This window comes from Ciconia boyciana, chromosome 2 (assembly GCF_034638445.1).
Source record: "Ciconia boyciana chromosome 2, ASM3463844v1, whole genome shotgun sequence".
NCBI classification, from domain to species: domain Eukaryota; kingdom Metazoa; phylum Chordata; class Aves; order Ciconiiformes; family Ciconiidae; genus Ciconia; species Ciconia boyciana.
The window spans coordinates 151,069,305-151,087,549 of record NC_132935.1 but is presented as its reverse complement, the minus strand read 5'-3'; the positions used below and the strand labels follow the sequence as shown (position 1 = coordinate 151,087,549).

At 36.8% G+C, this 18,245-nt stretch overlaps 1 protein-coding gene across 10 annotated transcripts in view; it reads left to right on the top strand.

Annotated features, from left to right (window-relative positions):
- The window catches only part of MPP7 (MAGUK p55 scaffold protein 7), a 161,435-nt gene that overhangs the window by 73,766 nt on the left and 69,424 nt on the right, over nt 1-18,245 (top strand). For all 10 annotated transcript variants that reach the window (XR_012041229.1, XM_072854521.1, XM_072854519.1 and 7 more), the window contains one exon: nt 14,933-15,010. Coding sequence is in view for 9 of the 10 variants with exons in the window: in XM_072854521.1 (XP_072710622.1) it covers nt 14,933-15,010 (78 nt within the window). In the remaining variant the exon portion in view is untranslated. The remainder of the gene's footprint in view (nt 1-14,932; nt 15,011-18,245) is intronic.

Below are 18,245 nucleotides of genomic sequence, written 5' to 3'. Positions count from 1 at the left end.
GTGAAAAAAAAATCCAACAACCAGAAGACCAGTTTAGCTTTCGTTCATGTTAGAAATCTGTTTACTTGGTGAGCAGGATTAAGAAAGTTCTTTCCTTTGGATTTATATTGTTAACAGAGCAGTGGAAATGACTTGCTTTTGGAGAAATGTCTGGAAATTAGGTTCTATATGATGACATAAAAGTAAAGGCTTTGATTCGAATTTGTGATGAGTGTTTAAAAACAGTAGTTTCAGGAGAAATGAAGATTACAAAGCAAATTGTTTACAAGTAAAACATACTTGTGGGTAAATGAGAACCTTTTAATGTTTATGTAAGTTTTTGTATTTTCTGAAGGAACGGACAAGGCATTTATTGAGAGAAGTATTAAAGCTAGGGACATATATGTTTTGTTTCTAGCATCTAAATGAAATCTTGAACTTAGGCTTCAGGGAAGTCTATTTGCAGTGAATTTGAGACTACCTGCTCTTACTGTGCAGTGCTTCTTTCCCTTCTTAGCAGATTTCCAAAGACAACTCTCATCTTTCAGTTCTGTCTCACTTTAAAGCTTCTTCTTCAGCTGTATTTATTTGACAAAGCAGGACTGTACAGTTGTTCGTTCAAAACATGTCCTGATAGGTTCTTTATTTAGAAAAGTGTTCATTTAATTTAATTTTTTTTAAAGTGCTGTCTCCATATTTTTAGCAAGTTACCTCTTCAGTCCTCTAATTCGGACTCTGGGAATAATTTAACGTGAATGGGTATTAGTATTGGCACAGAAAGTATGGTAAATTTATGTTCGAAGTCACTTTATGGCTCTTTCTTTGCTAATCAACATACCAGCATAAAGCAGTGGGAAATAATGGAATATTGGGTGGGGGTTTTTTTTAAATTGCTGAATTAAATAATCAAATTTAATTGCAAGTCATGAAATGTTCAGGATTGCAGTTTTCCTAGATGTCTCTCAGCAATACGATGACAGTTGTTGCTGGTATATTTTGTGCGTAGAAGGACTTCAGATTATGATAGCTTCCAAAACCCAATCAGTCAGCTGTTGACGTGATCTTTGTTCTTTACATTCTAGCTGCATCCAGTCTGTTTCTTTGCTTTTTCAGTTCATGTGTAGTAGTATAATTATTTTTATCTTTTTAGATAATTTTTTTTATTTGAAATATTCAAATCTGATATTCAAGAGCAAGAACGATTATGTTTTTCTGTAGTACAGAAAGCTGATTTTTCTAAGAAAAAATCCTCCTCTCAAATTCATTAAGATCTTTAAATTTAAAGTACCAAACCCAAAATGGAGAAACACTTTTGCTATATAAAACAGTAACATTATACTTGTGCTATTTAAAAAAGGTTTGTCATAAAGCTAAAGAAACTTTTACATTTCTGAAAATGTGACCAATAGCAAGACTTGAAGAAGTTTGTAATTTTTCATGTTTTAGATCAATTCTTTGGATTATTTGTTACACATTATAATAATTCAGATTAGGTAGGCATACATTTTGCAAGTCTTTGTTGCATTACTTACACACAGAGGTGATACCTAAAAAGGAAGTATCAACAGAGTATTTAAGTGGGAAAAAATGGAAGATTTCTTTAAAGAAAGAAAGAAAAAACAAGTTTATTGTTGGAACGTGAGATTGACATACTGTAGATATGTATATATATTTTTTTTTCTGATCAATCTAAGTTCATTAGTGTCTTGAATGAAGTAAGTTTTTCCTCAAGTTTTGTATTTAGAACCATTGTAAAAACATCAGCTGTTTCGATTGTTGCAGTAAAGATTATTTCCATCTGTATCTAATTATAACTGTGCAAGTTTACTGAGTGCTGTTTCTCAAAACTGAAGGGCTTCAGTGGGAGTTGCAATTCCTTTCTTGCTTACATGAAGTATTCTTTAAGTAAAAGTACGTTTAAAAAGTTACTTAAAGACATGTTGTTTATATGACAATTGTATCAGGAAAATATTGCCATTGATTATGGGTATCTCACTATCAGTAGTTGGAAGACCAAAAAATTCAATGTTACAATAATTTTTTTCTGATTAGAAGTCATTTTAGTAATATTGGTTTGAAAATTAAGTACATTTTGTGCCTGTAATTAGCCCCTGTCTTTGTTTTAGTGATAAGGAAACTGATGCTTAGTTCCTTTGGTAATGTGCTTTGAAATCTTTGGATAAAAAATGGTGTCATAATCCTGAGTATTGTTACCATTTTAAGCTGCACTCTTTATATATGACTTCGAAAGCTTTGTTGTATGTGTGATCAATGTGCTATGTCTGCAGTACTGCACAGAAGTATTTCCTCAGGTCACTTATAAAGCATGAACATAGAAACTTAAATTGTGCAGAGAGAGATTAAGTTTGTCTTTAATAATAGGTTTCATCTATTGTGTTGTGAATGATGAATCCTTATCATTATTTTGAGGAAAGGAAGAGGGAGAAATAAAGACCCCAAATTCTCTTTTTCATTTAACTCTGAATGCTTCATTCAAAAAGTGGTGTTTATTGAAGTAAGAATACTAGGGGTGGGTGGGCAAAGATTGCCACTGAGTGGGAGTATATAGACAGAAGGGTGAAGAGCCGTAAATTGGAAAGAGCAGTTTGTGACCTGGAATCCTGAGTTCAGTATTGCTCTTCTGGAATTTTTCCTCAAACTTTTACCAAACTTAAGATGGTTTTATATAGGTCAGTGTGTGCTTCTGGAGAAAAGAATTGCTATACTTTTATTTTAGTAAATTCAGACTGGTACAATTCAGACTGGTACTTGATGGGTTTACTGCTCAGATTTTCTTTTACTTGAAAATGCATTTGTGAAGGGTAGTGCATTAAAATTGTAGGGATCTTTCAGCATGCATGAACTCCAGTTTGAAGACTGCTTGTTTCAAAGGAGAAGAAGTTTGATGTTGTTCTTTTCTTTCTGTTCAAGGACTTCATGTCCTTAGCTCACATGAGAGTGGCTTCATTCAAATTTGGAGTTGTTCTGATGCTCCTTCCTTTGGAAATGGGGTTAAAAGTACAGAAAAACAATGCTGAAAATACTGTATACAGTAGCCATGTAGGCTGTTTGGCTCTAAAGGGGCAGAGAAATTTATTTTGGAGCAAGTGCAACTTGTTTGGCTTTGGTCTGAACTTCCTCTGTCTACCTAGGGACCCTCTTCCTATAAGCAAAGTCATCAAAACCTTTTCTTATTACTGACAAAAAAAAGTGCATTTGAATGAAGTCTGTGAAATCTCATATAATAGCAGCTTTATTTTATTGTATAAGAAACAATGAATTCAAAGTGAAAAGTGTTTCTTAGAGAAAAATAAACATTTTAAGAAACTCTGCAAGGAATAACTGGGTTTGTAGCCAGTATTTAATCTGTTTTGCTTAACATTGCAAAAATAAAATAGCTAATACATTAGTCTTATTACCATATGCTTTCATATTCATTCAGACCAAAATTTTCTTATTCTTGAGTCCTTTCTCTTTTTTTGTGATATAGACTAAACAAAATAAACCTCTGAGGTATTAAAATATAATTTAAAAAAAAAGCTTTTAAAAATTAAGGAAGAAAAAGGGCAGCATCTCACAAGGTAAACTATAAAGGAGTTAAAATCACAAATAAGCATGTTAGGGTACTCTGCAAATGGGAATGAATAAAGAAAAGAACATTTCATGTAATCGCTATTTTAATCTTTAAACTTCTAGTAGTTTTAGGATCCTACTTGAATAATAATAACCAACTGTATGAAAACTAGCTGGCTTGCTGTGGATTATCGGTAGTTAAGGAAAAGATGTATTGATTGTAGGCAGATTGCACTAAGGCCACTGATTAAGTAGACTGTAGAAATTCCAGAAGAGAGCACTTAGAATGATGAGAGGGCTGCAAAACATGATCCATGGAGGCAGGTTGAAAGAGTTTGGGTTTAACTTAAAAATGACTGGAGAAGTACCTAAGTTTTCGTGTTGAAGAGGCCATCACAAAGACCAAGCGAATAATTTGTTCTCCAGGATCAGATGAGAAGTCAGGAAATCAATTTACAGCAAAATGCAAGTCCAATGCAAGGCTGCTGCTCCTACAGCTGTAGCATCTCAAAAAGGGCTGGAAGCCAGGTTAGAAGGTGCTCCCTTGCAGGCGCTAGACCAAACTGTTGGGTCTATTGAGCAATGCTTTGATTCTGCCTGTTGCAGGGACACCTGGCTCCTGCTGCGTTGAGGTGCCCTGCCCCTTCTGTGCATGGTACTTGCTCTGCTTGCACCCCTGAGAAACTGCCGCAAAGAACTGTTGGCAGAATACAGTTTCATGAGCAAGCCTTCCCTGGAGCATTTTGTATCATTAGAAATCTATAGAACTTATCTCACGTTACTCGGCTATGGGCAGAAGGGGTTGGATGGATTGTTGCTGTTGTGTATATGGCCTCTGTAATTTTCTGAAATTGTTCTGTTCAGTTTCTATAGAGAGGTTGTGTTCGTCAAATTTCCACATTAAAAAAAAGCTTCAGGATATATCTGTTCCTTTCTTCCTGATGAAAGTGTCTGGTCTTCATCAGCTACCCCAACAAGTTCCACAGCACCCGAATGAATTTAAATATGTAGCACACTGTTTTCAAGGTACTTACCTGGTCTTGTTTTTAACCACATGTTAAGCAAGGAAATGTTACTTTTCCATTTTACAAATAGAGAATGGATGGACTGTCATTCAGGAGGGTGGTGGTGAAGCAGGAAATTGGTTGCTCACCACATTGTAATAGGCTCATACCCTAGAACCTTTGCTTTAAAATTACTACCTCTGCACTAAATGTTACTGCTGAACTCCTGTGCCACTAATCCCACACTTAACTGCACTCACACCTTTCCTTTCCTATCTGTTCTTGTCTCTTCTCAAAATGGATAATAAAGGCAACCTCACCAGTCCTCCCTGTCAGGTGTTTTTTTCTGCAGGTGAACAACTGCTTGCTTACAATGTGCTCTCCAGATTAGGAAAACTGATTCTCTAGTGATATAGCTGTTGCTCTAAAATGTTCCCAATTAATTTAATTTTTTGAATTTAATTTTAATGGCTCTCATCTCTTTGCTTTTGAGCTAAGGAGAAGGTATGGTATATGAGCATGATGGATGCATTTAGTAGTTTTCTTCCATATGCTTTGGTGACACTAGAATGAAAAGAGGAAATTCTGAAGTTAGAAATATTATAAGACGTAGATCAAACACATAGATATGCAGGCATACCGCACTGTTCATGAAGGATGTGTTTGTGGAAAGTGTCAATAGGTGGATACCTAACAGATAATGAAGTACTTTTTCCAGTAAAAAAGAAATGTGATGGGGAGGTGCATGTAGAAATACATACAATTTAAGTACACAGGGACAGTGTATGTGGCACAGAGAAACAAGAGCAGGATCACCAGAATCATCAATTGCTCACATGTCTGTCTTGGTATTCTCAATACAGGAAGAGTGGAAGAGATGCATTTTCATTTTGCAATAAAAATCAAGAGATGGGTCCTTACAGGCCTGAGACTTCGATTAGATCTCTTTAAGACAAAATCAAATCTGGCAGTGCCCTTGTGACCTTGTCAGACTAGTCTCAGAACTGCTTTATCTGTGAGAATGCCTGAAGTAAACCCCTGAGTGCAGGTGTTCTTCCTGTCTCTTCCCGAAGCATTGCCTTTTCTCTGTCGTGATCATCTTCCTCAGATGCGCCCTGCTCATCAAGGTCGACCAAGGGTGAAGGACAGACAAATGAAGTAATCAGGCACAGTCTTAAATGATTGAGGAGGAAACTCTGAGACCACAGATTAAAAAAAAAAATCCATGGAGAATAGGATTTCACAGTACAACTTACTGTAATGTGCTCAGGCATTTTTTCTATCTTGCAATTTCTGGCTAGACCATAAAAACTAGTTATTTGGCTGGAATGACTAATAACTCGCATGATCTGAATTTTTAGCAAGGCTCTTTTTTGTCCTTAACAGAATCAATATATCATTTGATTTTGCCTGTTGAGAAAAGCTGTCTTCTTTCCCCACGAGGTTGCTTTCTTTCATTTCTAGCATGCTGTGCTTCTTTTATTGGCTTCAACAGTCTAATTCATAACAATCACATGATCTCTGCCATCACTGTTAACTGGGGACTTCTGCCGTAACAATTCTGTCACACATATAAGCACTCTATAACCAAGTTCTTGCTGAATCAAAGTTCAAGCAGCAAGTGCTTGTTGAGACTAAGTTGAAGCTGTGGCCTCTCCAGGCAGTGCTGCTGATTTGCATTGATAGCACCTGATTTAAAATAATGCTGCTCCAATAACTTTGTAAATCTGTAGATAAGACACCGTTGTATAATTTTTGCAAAACATAACCTGACAAGAAAAATGCCCTTAAATATGATCTAATATAACTCTATTACCACATTTTGTAACTTAGAAAATGACTGTAATTGTACATACAGTTCTGAAAATTTATTTCTGAAATTGCAGTGCAATTAGAAATTTCTGGAGGAGTTCTGTTTTGAATATAGGTCATTCTGAATGTTGGGCAAAGGACACGTTTTAAGTGTCATCCAGCACAATTCTGGACTCTTAGCAACCTTATCTTTAAGGGCTGAACAGAAGCTAGCGTAGATTTAGGTTGAACATAAGGAAGAAATTTTTTACAATGGGGTGGTGAGACACTGGAACAGGTTGCTGAGAGAAGTTGTGGATGCCCCATCATTGGAAGTGTTCAATGTCAGGTTGGATGGGGCTTTGAGCAACCTGATCTAGTGAAAGATGGCCCTGCCCGTGGCTGGGGGGCTGGACTAGGTGATCTTTAAATGTCCCTTCCAACCCAAACCATGCTGTGATTCTATGCTTGGAGCCTGGTTTGCATTCTTTTAACACAACTGCAAACATTTTTATAATCTCAGAGCACTTTGGTCTTGATATGCATGATTATTTGTTGGCTCTTTTCAAATATTGGACTTCAAGTATGCACATGACCTGGGACAAAGAGAGAGTGTTGGCGGTTTCTTTTGTTTCATGTGTTCTGCTGTAGCACAAAAATGAACTCAGCAGAAATCACATCTGTTTTTTGCAACTTTAGGACCTTGATAACAGGCTTCTTTCGTGTGATACCTGGAACGTTCCCTGCAGTGTTGATATGAGTGGGTTTAATCTTCAGCGGACATAATGTTTTAAACTGACAGAAATTAACAAAATCCCATCAAATTCACTCTTGGGCCTCATTTCATTTCTATGAATGAGTTGCTTACTTAAAGGAGTGCTAAATGAAGTAGTTAGCAAGTTTTATCAGGGCTAGAAACACCTCCTTTTTCAAACTGTATTAGCGTCTCCAGTTATAACCCTCCTACTCGCCCTGCAAAATAAAACACCCTTTAGCAGCAGATGGGATAAGGCTCAAGCTAAGGAGTCTGCATTTTTGGGTTTCCATCAAATAATTTAGATACCTTGTTTGTTATTCCCTTGTTCTAGCTGTTTGCGGGTGGTGGAAACAAGTGATGCAAAAGCACTCACTCACCATCAGCCGACCGATGGCCATCCAGTCCCCAACATGGCATCGTACGGTATGCAATATCCCTTTGGTCAGTTGGGGTCAGCTGTCCCAGCTGTGTCCCCTCCCAGACTCTTGGCCACCCCTAGCCTACTCACTGGGGGTGCAGAGCAAGAACAGAGAAGGCCTTGATGCTGTGCAAGCACTGCTCAGCAATAGCTAAAGCACTGGTGTGTTATCAACACTGTTTTGGTCACAAGTCTACAACACAGTGCCATACAGGCTGCTATGAAGACAGTGAACTCCGTCCCAGCCAAGCCCAGTACAAAAGTTTATACCAGACAGCGTGCAGGCTTTCTGATTGTTTTAAAGTGATTTCATGCTATAGTAATAAAGAAGCTTGTGATTCTTTTGTTATAGTACAAGTTTTTAGTTCTTTTGTTAAGGTTGTCTAACATTGTTGTTCTGAATAACTTCTGACTACTGACTCTTAACTTTTTAGGCAGAAATATTTCCATGCCGTTATCCTGCTTTTGAATTCTTGTGAACTTAATGCTTCTGCTCTTTGGAACAAGAGCTTGAAAGAGAGAATTGCTCATTTGTTATGATGAAACTTTTTGCTGTGGAAAATTGGGCCAGAATCGAGGTATCTGAATATCTGTTTTTATGTCTTCAGAGGCTTGCTTTGATACTTGTAACATTCTCTCAAAAGCCTTTCTGCACTGTGCAATCACTTAATTTATATTTGAGGCAATTTAATATGACCATGGGGAATGAAATTCTCTTTGCAAACTTTTGAGTAGTTAGCTATGATTTATTCATTTTTATTTTGTTTGTCTTTTCTAAAATACATAATGCTATATTCTTAGCAATATTCTGTGCCTCTAACTGCAATTCAATTGGCCTGAATAGAATGTGATTTAAAGGCTGTACGTGTTCTAAGAAAGTCAGTTTTCAAGATGTTGCATTGAGTATTTGAAATGAGTTGACATTTGCTTTGCTGCTCAGTTTTCCTACACCTAATGTGTTCATCATGCCATATTACTGCCAAGTTGTTTGTATATTTAAGTTCATTAGTGTGCCAAAGCTGCAGTGATAAGTGCTATAGAAAGGTTTGGGAACAAATGAGTAGTTTACATTTAGTCCATATTTCTGTGCTTACAGAATATGGACTGTTAATAGGCTTACAGACACCCACTAAATGATGAAAATAAAGCAAAAAATTGCCTGATTATTCTTTCCTTTCATCTGATACAGTAGGGTTCTGGGAGAAGAAAAGGAGGGAATTAAACAATCTTTTAATTAAAATTCTACATCAAGCAAAATATGCATAGTCTTTCAGCATAGATGATGGTATGCAATTATAGTTTGTGAATGTTTTTATGGTTATTTTAATTTGTTTCATTGTAGCCCATTGTTTCTTTTCTCCTTCTAAGTACTTTGTTTTACTTTGACTCAAAGTTGTTGGTTTGAAGTGAACTCGCTGTCTAAATCCCAGAGTTAAGGTAGTACCATTAGCGATCAAATGAAGACCCGAATTCTCATCTTGGAACTCATTGTGTAAATGTTGGGACTATTCATAAATGTGTCCTTTGCAGTCATGAGTATCCTGGAATGATTTCTCTTGCTCCAGATATTACAGATGCAGGACACAAATTGCAGATGAAGCCAAAACTAGCACTTACTGCCTCACCAGTTTCTCTTTTGCTTTCTCTTTCCATTCTCTTCATCTGTTGTGGCTTCTTAATGTAAACATGGTCCTCTTTGTAGGAGCATCTCCCTACAAAGATGTTTGTGGTGCCACTAGTGGAATTAAAGACTTTTTTGCAAACGGTTCATGAACCTGAAACTTTGGTGGACAGTTAACAGGCTCTCCATATAAGAGGGTCTGTTATTATGCATCCGTGCAAGTGACTAAGCCAATAAGAGTGACAGAAGCTGCATGGCTTTTGTCAGTGCTTTGATTTCAGCTGCTCTTGTTGATACATTATGAAGAATATAATGAAGAGAGCAGTTAGGGGAGATGTTTTGCCTACTGTTATGGACTTTTCTACAATATACTCAGTGCCTGTCTTCTAGACACGTCTTGGTGCTTCGTATGTGTGTTTATATTGGCATTCTAGTTCAGATCAGGAGTGCATTTTTTAAAGCAATTTCCCATCTTCTCAACTTGTGCTGCTTTGGTTTGCATCAGCAAGCATCAGCAGTCCAGTACATGAGATGGCTTCCTTTCTGCTGAAGCTAAACAAGGAGATTAGCTGCTAATGGGTATTCAGCAGATGAGACTAGACTAGGCTAGTCCAGAGTAAAACCCCAGAAATGTATATGGTGTGGTGATTAGGTCCTCAGTGCCAATTGTTCTGTTGCATTAAACAAAGATTGTGTTGCATGTTTTCATGCATGCATGTAGTTAGCCAAATTTTGCAGGTATCTTATCTCCGTACTGAGAGATATCTCATACAGTAAAATCATACCCACACCAAGTAGGTCCCTTCCAACTGAAAAAGTCTATTCTATTCTATTCTGTCATCTTATGATGAAAATAGTCCATTTTGGAGCTCTGTCTTAAATTTTCCAGAAATGTTATAGGTGGAGAACTTTCTAAAAGATTGCTAATAAATCTTGGACTGTAATAACGATACAAGCTACCCTTTCTGAAGCCAGGTATGTAGTTTGTAGCTGTGTGGTATTGTTCTGTAGAGCCTTTCAGAAAAGTCCTGCTTACACAACTGTACCAGAGTCCACTAAATTCTAACAAAATTATTCTCATATTAAGCGGATTCCTTCCCAGAATGAGCTGGGGTATTGGAAACTGATGATATTATTCTGTGTACATGGTTACCCCCTTCCCCTGTGTTGTTTTCAGTCATATGATATCAGAACTGTAGCTGGAAATTAAGAAATCTAAAAGGAGAAATTAAACTTATTTTGTAGGATTCTTTGCTTAAGATATTTGTTTTTTCTGACTCAGAAAGCCCTCTGTGGGTTTTGAAATAGTCCAGGCTGAGGACACTGCAGAAAATGTATTTCTGCTGTACTTTGCTATAGAAAACGTAATTCAATCTCTTTGGGAAAATCCAGAAACAATTTCCTGGCCTACAAATGTGCCAAAAATTGTATAAATTTGCAAATTATTATTTTTCCCTCTTGGGACATATCTTCACAGTAGACTGTCAGTTTTCACAGAACCTCCTAAGTCTACCCAAAGTACCCTACAGTGAAAAGGATAGGTAGTCATAAAAAAAAATAAAAATCAAAAAACCAAAACCCCAGCAACTTAGTCATCTGTTCAGCAGTACAGCTTTATATGTTTTATTTACAATACGTAACTCTTGCTTTAACAGGCTCGGTCTCATCTGTGAAGAGATTTTCAGGGTTCAAACTTTACACTTAAATGTCAGAAGAACTTAAACCAGATGTACTGTATTTTCTATTTTTTAAGCGTGGTACAGTCCTATACTCTCCATATGTTCCATACGTTTCTACTAGAGAGAAGGCAATAGTATTAAAGTTACTGGACATCGGGTATAGCCACAGAACACAAGATAAATTTGCCTTTTGTATTAAATAGAAATCTTTAAAGTGAAGCTCAGATAAATGGTTGCAAATATGAAATGGTTTATCTTGAATAGGTAAATGCTCTCTCTTATACTATTTTGAATCCACTCTCATGCTTCTCTCAAAGTGTTTCAGGATAGTTTTAATTTCTGTTACAGTTTAATTTCATTGAGTGAGATTTGTAAAGGAGCGAAGTACTTGCACCACCTTCTCCTGTTTTGCTTTTCAATTCTATGTTTGCCTAGCTTACACTGTCTTCATTTTCATCAATGTGGTCACTTAATCTAGATGTTTAAATTTCAAATTCTACTCGTGTAAGAATTGAATTTTGGAAATATAATGCTAGTTGTGCATATATTAGCATGATTTACAAATTTCAGATTTGGGAAAACAATTAGCTGAAAGGCAGCATGAAGTTGCCAAAACGTTTGGCTGTGTGCATGGTAGTTTTTTCTAAAGGCGGTAGTCATAAATGCAGTCATTCATCACTCTGAAGTCTGGGAAATTCAGAGGCCATCAGGTGAGTTTGCAAGTGTGCTCTGTCATCCTTGAAAGGCAACAGAGATGACCTAGTCCCCAGTGACTAAGGAAAGGCAAGTGCTGTACCCATCTTCAAAAAAGGCCGAAAATACAATGTGGGGAACTAGAGGCCAGTCAGCCTTACTGTGATCTGTGGGAAAAATTATGGACAAAAACATCTTGGAATTCATTTTTAGACACATGGAGAGAAGAAGTTGCTTGAAAATGCATTTTTGCCTCACTGAAATTTTTGCTTTGTCAGTTGAATTGCACCAAATCTTCTGTCTTACTGCATTCAGGAAGCTATTGAATAGTTGCTGCATACATTGTGAATATATTAGTTACCCAGAAGTTAGAGGTAGGTGGTGTCCGTAGGAGAGCGGTAGGAAGTAGCATTTTTTATGATACACATGATAATTTTACACTGGTATGAAAGGTAATCCTTGTATTTTGTGTTGATTGCAGCTTTGTGCACAGTCCTTTTTAAAATTTTCTTAGGCAACTCCTTTAAATTACAAAGAGATGGAAGGCAGATATTACTGTATAAAGATCTGATTTAAAAAACCTAGATTCATTTCACAAACAAGGCAAAATACTACCTATTAAATCAGATACTTTTTTTTGGGGAAAAAAAAAAAACAAACCCGAAACAACCACCACCAAACCAACCAACACCATCTGTATTGCATCTCGAATGGAAGTGTGCTGAGGTTGCAGTGTCTGTTGCTGTAGAACATGTAATCCTTATTCCTGGAGTCACTCATAGTGCCAGTACAGTAAATTAATAAAACTTCCAACCTGATGTAGCAAAACCTAATATCTAGAATTGTCTAGTAATAATAGTTGAATTTTCCTGCTTACTTGATTAGCTCCTGTTGTTTGCTCCAGGTTTGATTTGTCAGTTACTCTCTACAACTCCTCCATCATCAAATAAAACCTTAATGACTTTCCTTAAATGTTTAGCTGAATTCCGATATCCACTGTTAGGAAAATAAAAATTTGTTTTCAGCCATTCGCTGGTTATAGGCAGAGCCAATAACTTGTTAAAGTTACGCAGTACCTCCTCTTGAAACCCTTTTTTTTTTTTGCATGAATTTACAATTTTATAACTTTTTTTTTAAAGATGAGCTGCACAAGAATGTCTCAGCTTTTTTTTTTTTTTGTTTGGTTTTGGGTTGTTTTTTCCTTTTTTTTTTTTTTTTTTAAATTTCACTGGTAAAGAGACCTGCAGGTTGTCCAAGGTAGAAACAGCTTCATCATCATCAGCACTTCTATTTTCTTTGAGAAAGTAGAAGGTAGCATAGGCGACTGCTTTTAACCTCAGAGTTGACGGAAGCTCAGCCTGGATAAAATCAAGATGTTGGCCGAAGCAATCAAAAAAATGATGGATTTGAGACTTTTTGATTTATTATACCATTTAGTTATTCAAGTTCACAGTCTAAGTAAATCGCAAATTTCTGCTAAACTCCAGGAGCTGCAGCTCCTTGTTTTGTTTAGTTTCTGTGCTTTGTGAGCTAGAAATATGAAGTTTTCCAGTTACGTATACTTTTGGTGACATCCCATATGGATTATTCTTACTTTGCTGAGTAAACAATGTCTACATAAGCTATATAAAATTCAGACTCATGTTCTGGAGACAATAGTGCTTTGCATTTAGTTTCCAGATGAGGTACAAATACTTGCTGTTCTGAACAAATCATTTTACAGCTTAGCAGTTGAGCAACTGTGTTGTCTTCACACTTCACTTTGACGTTTCAGAACTTCAGTATCCTTTAACAAACCACGTACAGAAATAATCTTATTAAGATTACGGAAATTATGAAGGAATCGACCAAGACTTGGATCTTGCTATGCCACGTTACATTAACAGAGTGTTGTGTGGCCTTTACTTCAACTAACCTATAGTCTAAATGAGTAAAAACAGATGTGGACTTAGAAGGTGTTATGAAGCACAGCAGAAGACCAGAAAAATGGCAAGCACAAGTGTCAATGACATGGCGTTATCTTGTTATGGGTGTGGGTATTAGGAGTTCAGACTAAATTCAAAAGAAAGGGCTGGGGAGAAGGCTGAGGGAGTCCTGGGCAGTGAGGGGAGTGAGTGCTGCCGGGAGTAAAAGTAAGCGGATAAAGACAAAAGTGGAGGAGGAGGGAGGGCTGGAGGAAACACTTGGTGCGTAACACATACGATCCAGCCAGCTCCAAACATTTTCAGTGTGCAAAGACCGCTGGTTTGGTCGCTCTTTACAGCTGTCCTTGCTGCCTGGCGTCTGCTCTGTTCCTCCCCCCGCAGTGCGCTGGGGAGGAGTAAGGTATCATTGGGGTTCCCGTACCCCAAGGATGTGAGGGGCTCCCCAGCCAAGTCCTGAGCCCTGTGGCCTCTGCCAGACCTCGTATTCCCCTCCTTGCCAAGCACGGAAGTCCCAGATTTAGCTCCTTCTGCAACTCCTCCAACCATCTGGAGTCCATGCCTCCTTCAGAGCAGCAGGACTAAAGTAGAAATCTAAGAACGGGGTGTGTTTGCATCAGTTCAAACTACTGTTGTCTTCTTTTTTTAAATTTTGATTACTATTTGTATATCTGTGTATCTTCAGGAAAATAATGTAAATAAAATTGAATGTTTAATATTTTATGCCATTCTGAAATAACTTTTAAAAAACTTGTTAGAAGCTTTAAAATATTTTGTCTCTTTTAAGCTTTCACACTGGAAAAATCTAAATTTTGAAATGCATGACTTGTGGAGGAGGGAAGAGGCTGGGTATTTAAATGATGGTGCATCCTTTCCCCTTTTGAAAGAACCAAGCACACTGCATTTTTAATGTTGATAACTCCCCATTAAAAACTTTAAATGCTTCTAAATTACTTTAACTTGCTGAAGGACTGCCTTTTTCTTTCAGATGTGTTAGAATTCACATTAGCACTACTTTGCCCTTGTTTCTGAATTATTTTAATGATGGCAGCCGCTCCACCAAGCTGTCTGTCAAGATGTGGGTGGCAGGCTATTATTTCACTTCATAAATCATAATTTACAGGGTTTTTTATATCCATCTTGGGGATAAACACTTTATGCTTTGTGTTTTCAGCAGCAATATAAAATGTAATTGATACTTAAAGCAATATGTTAGAAATATGGACACAGAAAGCGAGGAAAGAAAAATCACAAATGTTTAGTTTTTCTGTGGGTTGGTCTACATACTGAGCATTTTTTCCATCTGATTTCATATTCTTAGCACTTCAACAGAGGATGATGATGAATTACATTTACATGATTGCTGCCTGTAGGTTACTATAAGGATGTTTCTTTAGTTACAGACACTCAACAGATCAGTTAGCTCAACAGGGTCATTTTGTACCGTTTCTCATGCTGCTAAATATACTTATCGTTTTGTGCTATTGTCTTCCAGATTCATGAAAAACTGCATTATTATGAAAAACAGAACCCGGTGCCCATACTCCACGGTGCAGCAGCCTTGGCAGATGATGTAAGTGTCCCCTGCTGAGATCACTGGTACCAAGTCTCCCAAAAAACTGTCTGCAAGCAGAACTCCTCTTAGTGCAAACATATAAATATAATCCTCTGAGCTGAAATCATAAGAAGCTGCAAATGTTTCCAAAGGTGCTGTCATCACCGGGCTTGTTGCTGATATTACTTTGATTTTTATTCACTTGCCTGTTATAAAAACATTGCATCTAGATAGCTTCTTGTTCTGCTTTAGTAACTACGTAATAGAAATTACAGGTTGGAACTCTACTGGGAGGGGAAAAGCTGACAACTATTAGTGTTTTGAGAAAGTCACAGACAAGAGGAATGCTTTGGAAAAATAAAGACAAATGAGATAGCAGCTCTGCTGACAGAACATGAAAAATGACAGATAATACTACAGAAATGAAGCATATGAAATGCCTGGGAAGGAGGCTTGCTAAAAAAAAAAACAACAACAAAAAAAAAAACCAAAAAACCCCACCTATTTAAGAAAAAATACAGTAGTGATTTATTGATATTGGAGCTTTCCAAATTACCTACATAACCAAAAAATAAATTGTAAAAGTGGTCAGCATTGATGGAGTAGTTAATTTCCTGTTACTATAATTTTTATTTTAAAGAAAAAAATCCAATCTGCCACTTCTTGCTATTTGGTTAATTCTAGGATTCAAATGAATTGTGCACACACCTGTATAAACTATGACTGAACCTGAGGTAGGCCAGGATAGAGAAATGTTTAATAAACTGTGGTTTAGGTGAAATCCAGAAATCTTTGTTGCAATTGATGATCTCAGGTGTTTTTTGGAAAAGGCAGTATGTATTAGGATCCATTTCAAATAGAGCATGTTTGAAACTTCACATACTTTATAGATGTTTTAAAATCTTAACTATCTTTTTATATAATTAATAGCTCTTGATTTTTAAATTTTACAAATGGTTAGATTTTGTGAATTGAGAATGGTAACATTTTAACAAAAAATTAAATTAAACATTTTTGAAGTCTGTTGAAAAAAGGATATAATGTAATTCAATCATGTTTCAGTAGGAGGAGAGCTATATCCTGTAACATACCAAATATAATAATGCATTAGCTTTGACATCAGGCATATATTAGTAATATTTTTTTAACCTTCAAGTAGCTTTGAATAATGTTGATAGTAATTTTGAAAATTAGAAAGCTGGTTGAAATTCTCTTCATTAAGTTCTTGGTGACATATTAATAATCCTTGTTAACATTTGTGTTATGGATCTCTGGGCTAAAATTCTTAATAAGAATAATTTCTTATTTTTGGATGCAAAACTTAGTTCTTGATATTTTCAGAAATGCTGAGCAATCTCATTCTTTGTTCAGCCTCATTTAAAACGTATACTTTTGGAAATCCCCAAATTAAAGTACTCTGCACTCCTCAGTTGAGAGACGTCAGGGTTTTTAACCCTATGAATGTATTATTACGTATATATGTTAGTATTTTTAAAATGTACTATGTCGGGACATGAGTGTCTCTAGACATCTGCCTGCTTTTTAAGCACAGCTTCTTTTTAAAGATCCTCTTGCTGGTTCTTCATTTTTGCTTATGTGTAGCTGAACAGCTGCTTTTATGGGCACCGTCCCTAGAATGAGGATGCCCTTTGGCAGCAGAAGTCAGGCTAGCGCACTGCAGGATTTTCTGTGTTTCAGTAGTTATCAGAAAACTTTGAGGAAGTTAATTTACATGCAGTGGGTTTTGTAACTCCAAAACCCATGGAGTTCCAGGATTAAAGTGCTATTCAATTTTTGGTACATTTGTCTGACTAGTTGTCAGCTTCAGGGATTTAAGAGCATGTTGGTGATATAAAACACACTTTTACTTCAATAGGCTTTAAATTAATGTTTTGTTTTTCTAGTGATAGCAACTGTTCTATAGTTGAACAAAGAAGGAGATATTCTTATTAGCAAGTGAACATTTCCTGTTAGATTTAAAACCCAAACTTGAGGTGCTGCTAACGTAACTAAAACTGTTTAAGGAGTGGGGGTTTATTCTTGTGGTGTTTTTTAAAGCAATTTTAGAGGTAACAATTGTGGTGAGGCTTCTTTTCTAAACAATTTCATATTCCTAGCTGCCATACCTGCTCTCTCCTCACCCCCAGTGACTTTTAGGCTGAATTTCCCATCAGAGATTCTGTTTGCCTCTTACTTTGGAGCAGCTGTGTCTGACGCAGGACTCCTGATTTCACGCAAATGTTCTAAACATTGCTGGTGGTATAGGTATATACAGCAAATAGGGCCTCTAGGTTATTAGAAAGACTGTTCTGGCAAAAGAAGTTTCAGAACTTTCTCCAGAAGCTTTAAACCTCCAGGCCCGGTGCTGCTCATCTCGCCAGCCTCACTCCACATCTGCCCCTCTCCCTGGCTTTGTTTTCCCCTCTCTATAGTGGCAGCTTTTCACAAAGAGCTTGGTGAAATGTTATGGTTCCCTCAACAGAGAATCATAGAAGAGGTTCTCTGACAGCTTTTCCTGCAGTCTTTGGCATAGGAAGTGATCGGCACGGTATCACTGTGCCCAGAGTATTCCATGTAGTTTGTACGGCTGCTGTCACAAATCTCAGCTGTCACAAATCTCAGCACTTCAGCAACAACTACAAATAAAAATCCAGTCCAAAACTGCTAGAAGCACAACAAGCAGCTCTGGTGATATCTGTTTGTTAATCTGGAGACATGGCTTTGTCTTCCTCCTTCTCTGTCAGTCTTTGTCTTCCTCCTCCTCTTCTATCACGGGGTGTTACATATGCCTTAAAGACTTTTATGGAAATATTTGGAAAAACCTTGTAAATTACATGAGTGAAAACAATTTTTAAATTATTTTATCTCTGAACAAATATTTTCTATTTCTATATATTATATTTAATATTTCTATTTCTATTATGAGACTTAAAAGTCTGTTAAAGCAATAACAAAATAGTCTTTCTGTTTCTCACTGTTCTAAACCTTATGTGCCTGCATTTATATTTGCACCACCAAAGCAAACGCCAATTCTGCTGAAGTTAATAGATGCTTGTGCACAATTCAACTGAGAGAGAAATGCTGAATCAGTCATTCTTACTGAGTGATTGCTAGTCTTCATCAATGAAACACGAATGAATAGATTTTATTCTCTAGTGATGAGTAGTACAAGCTAAAAGAATAAAAAGAGAACCAATGGGAACCTGTGTCATATACCTGCTGTCATTCCTATCACAGATTATTTTCAGTTTTG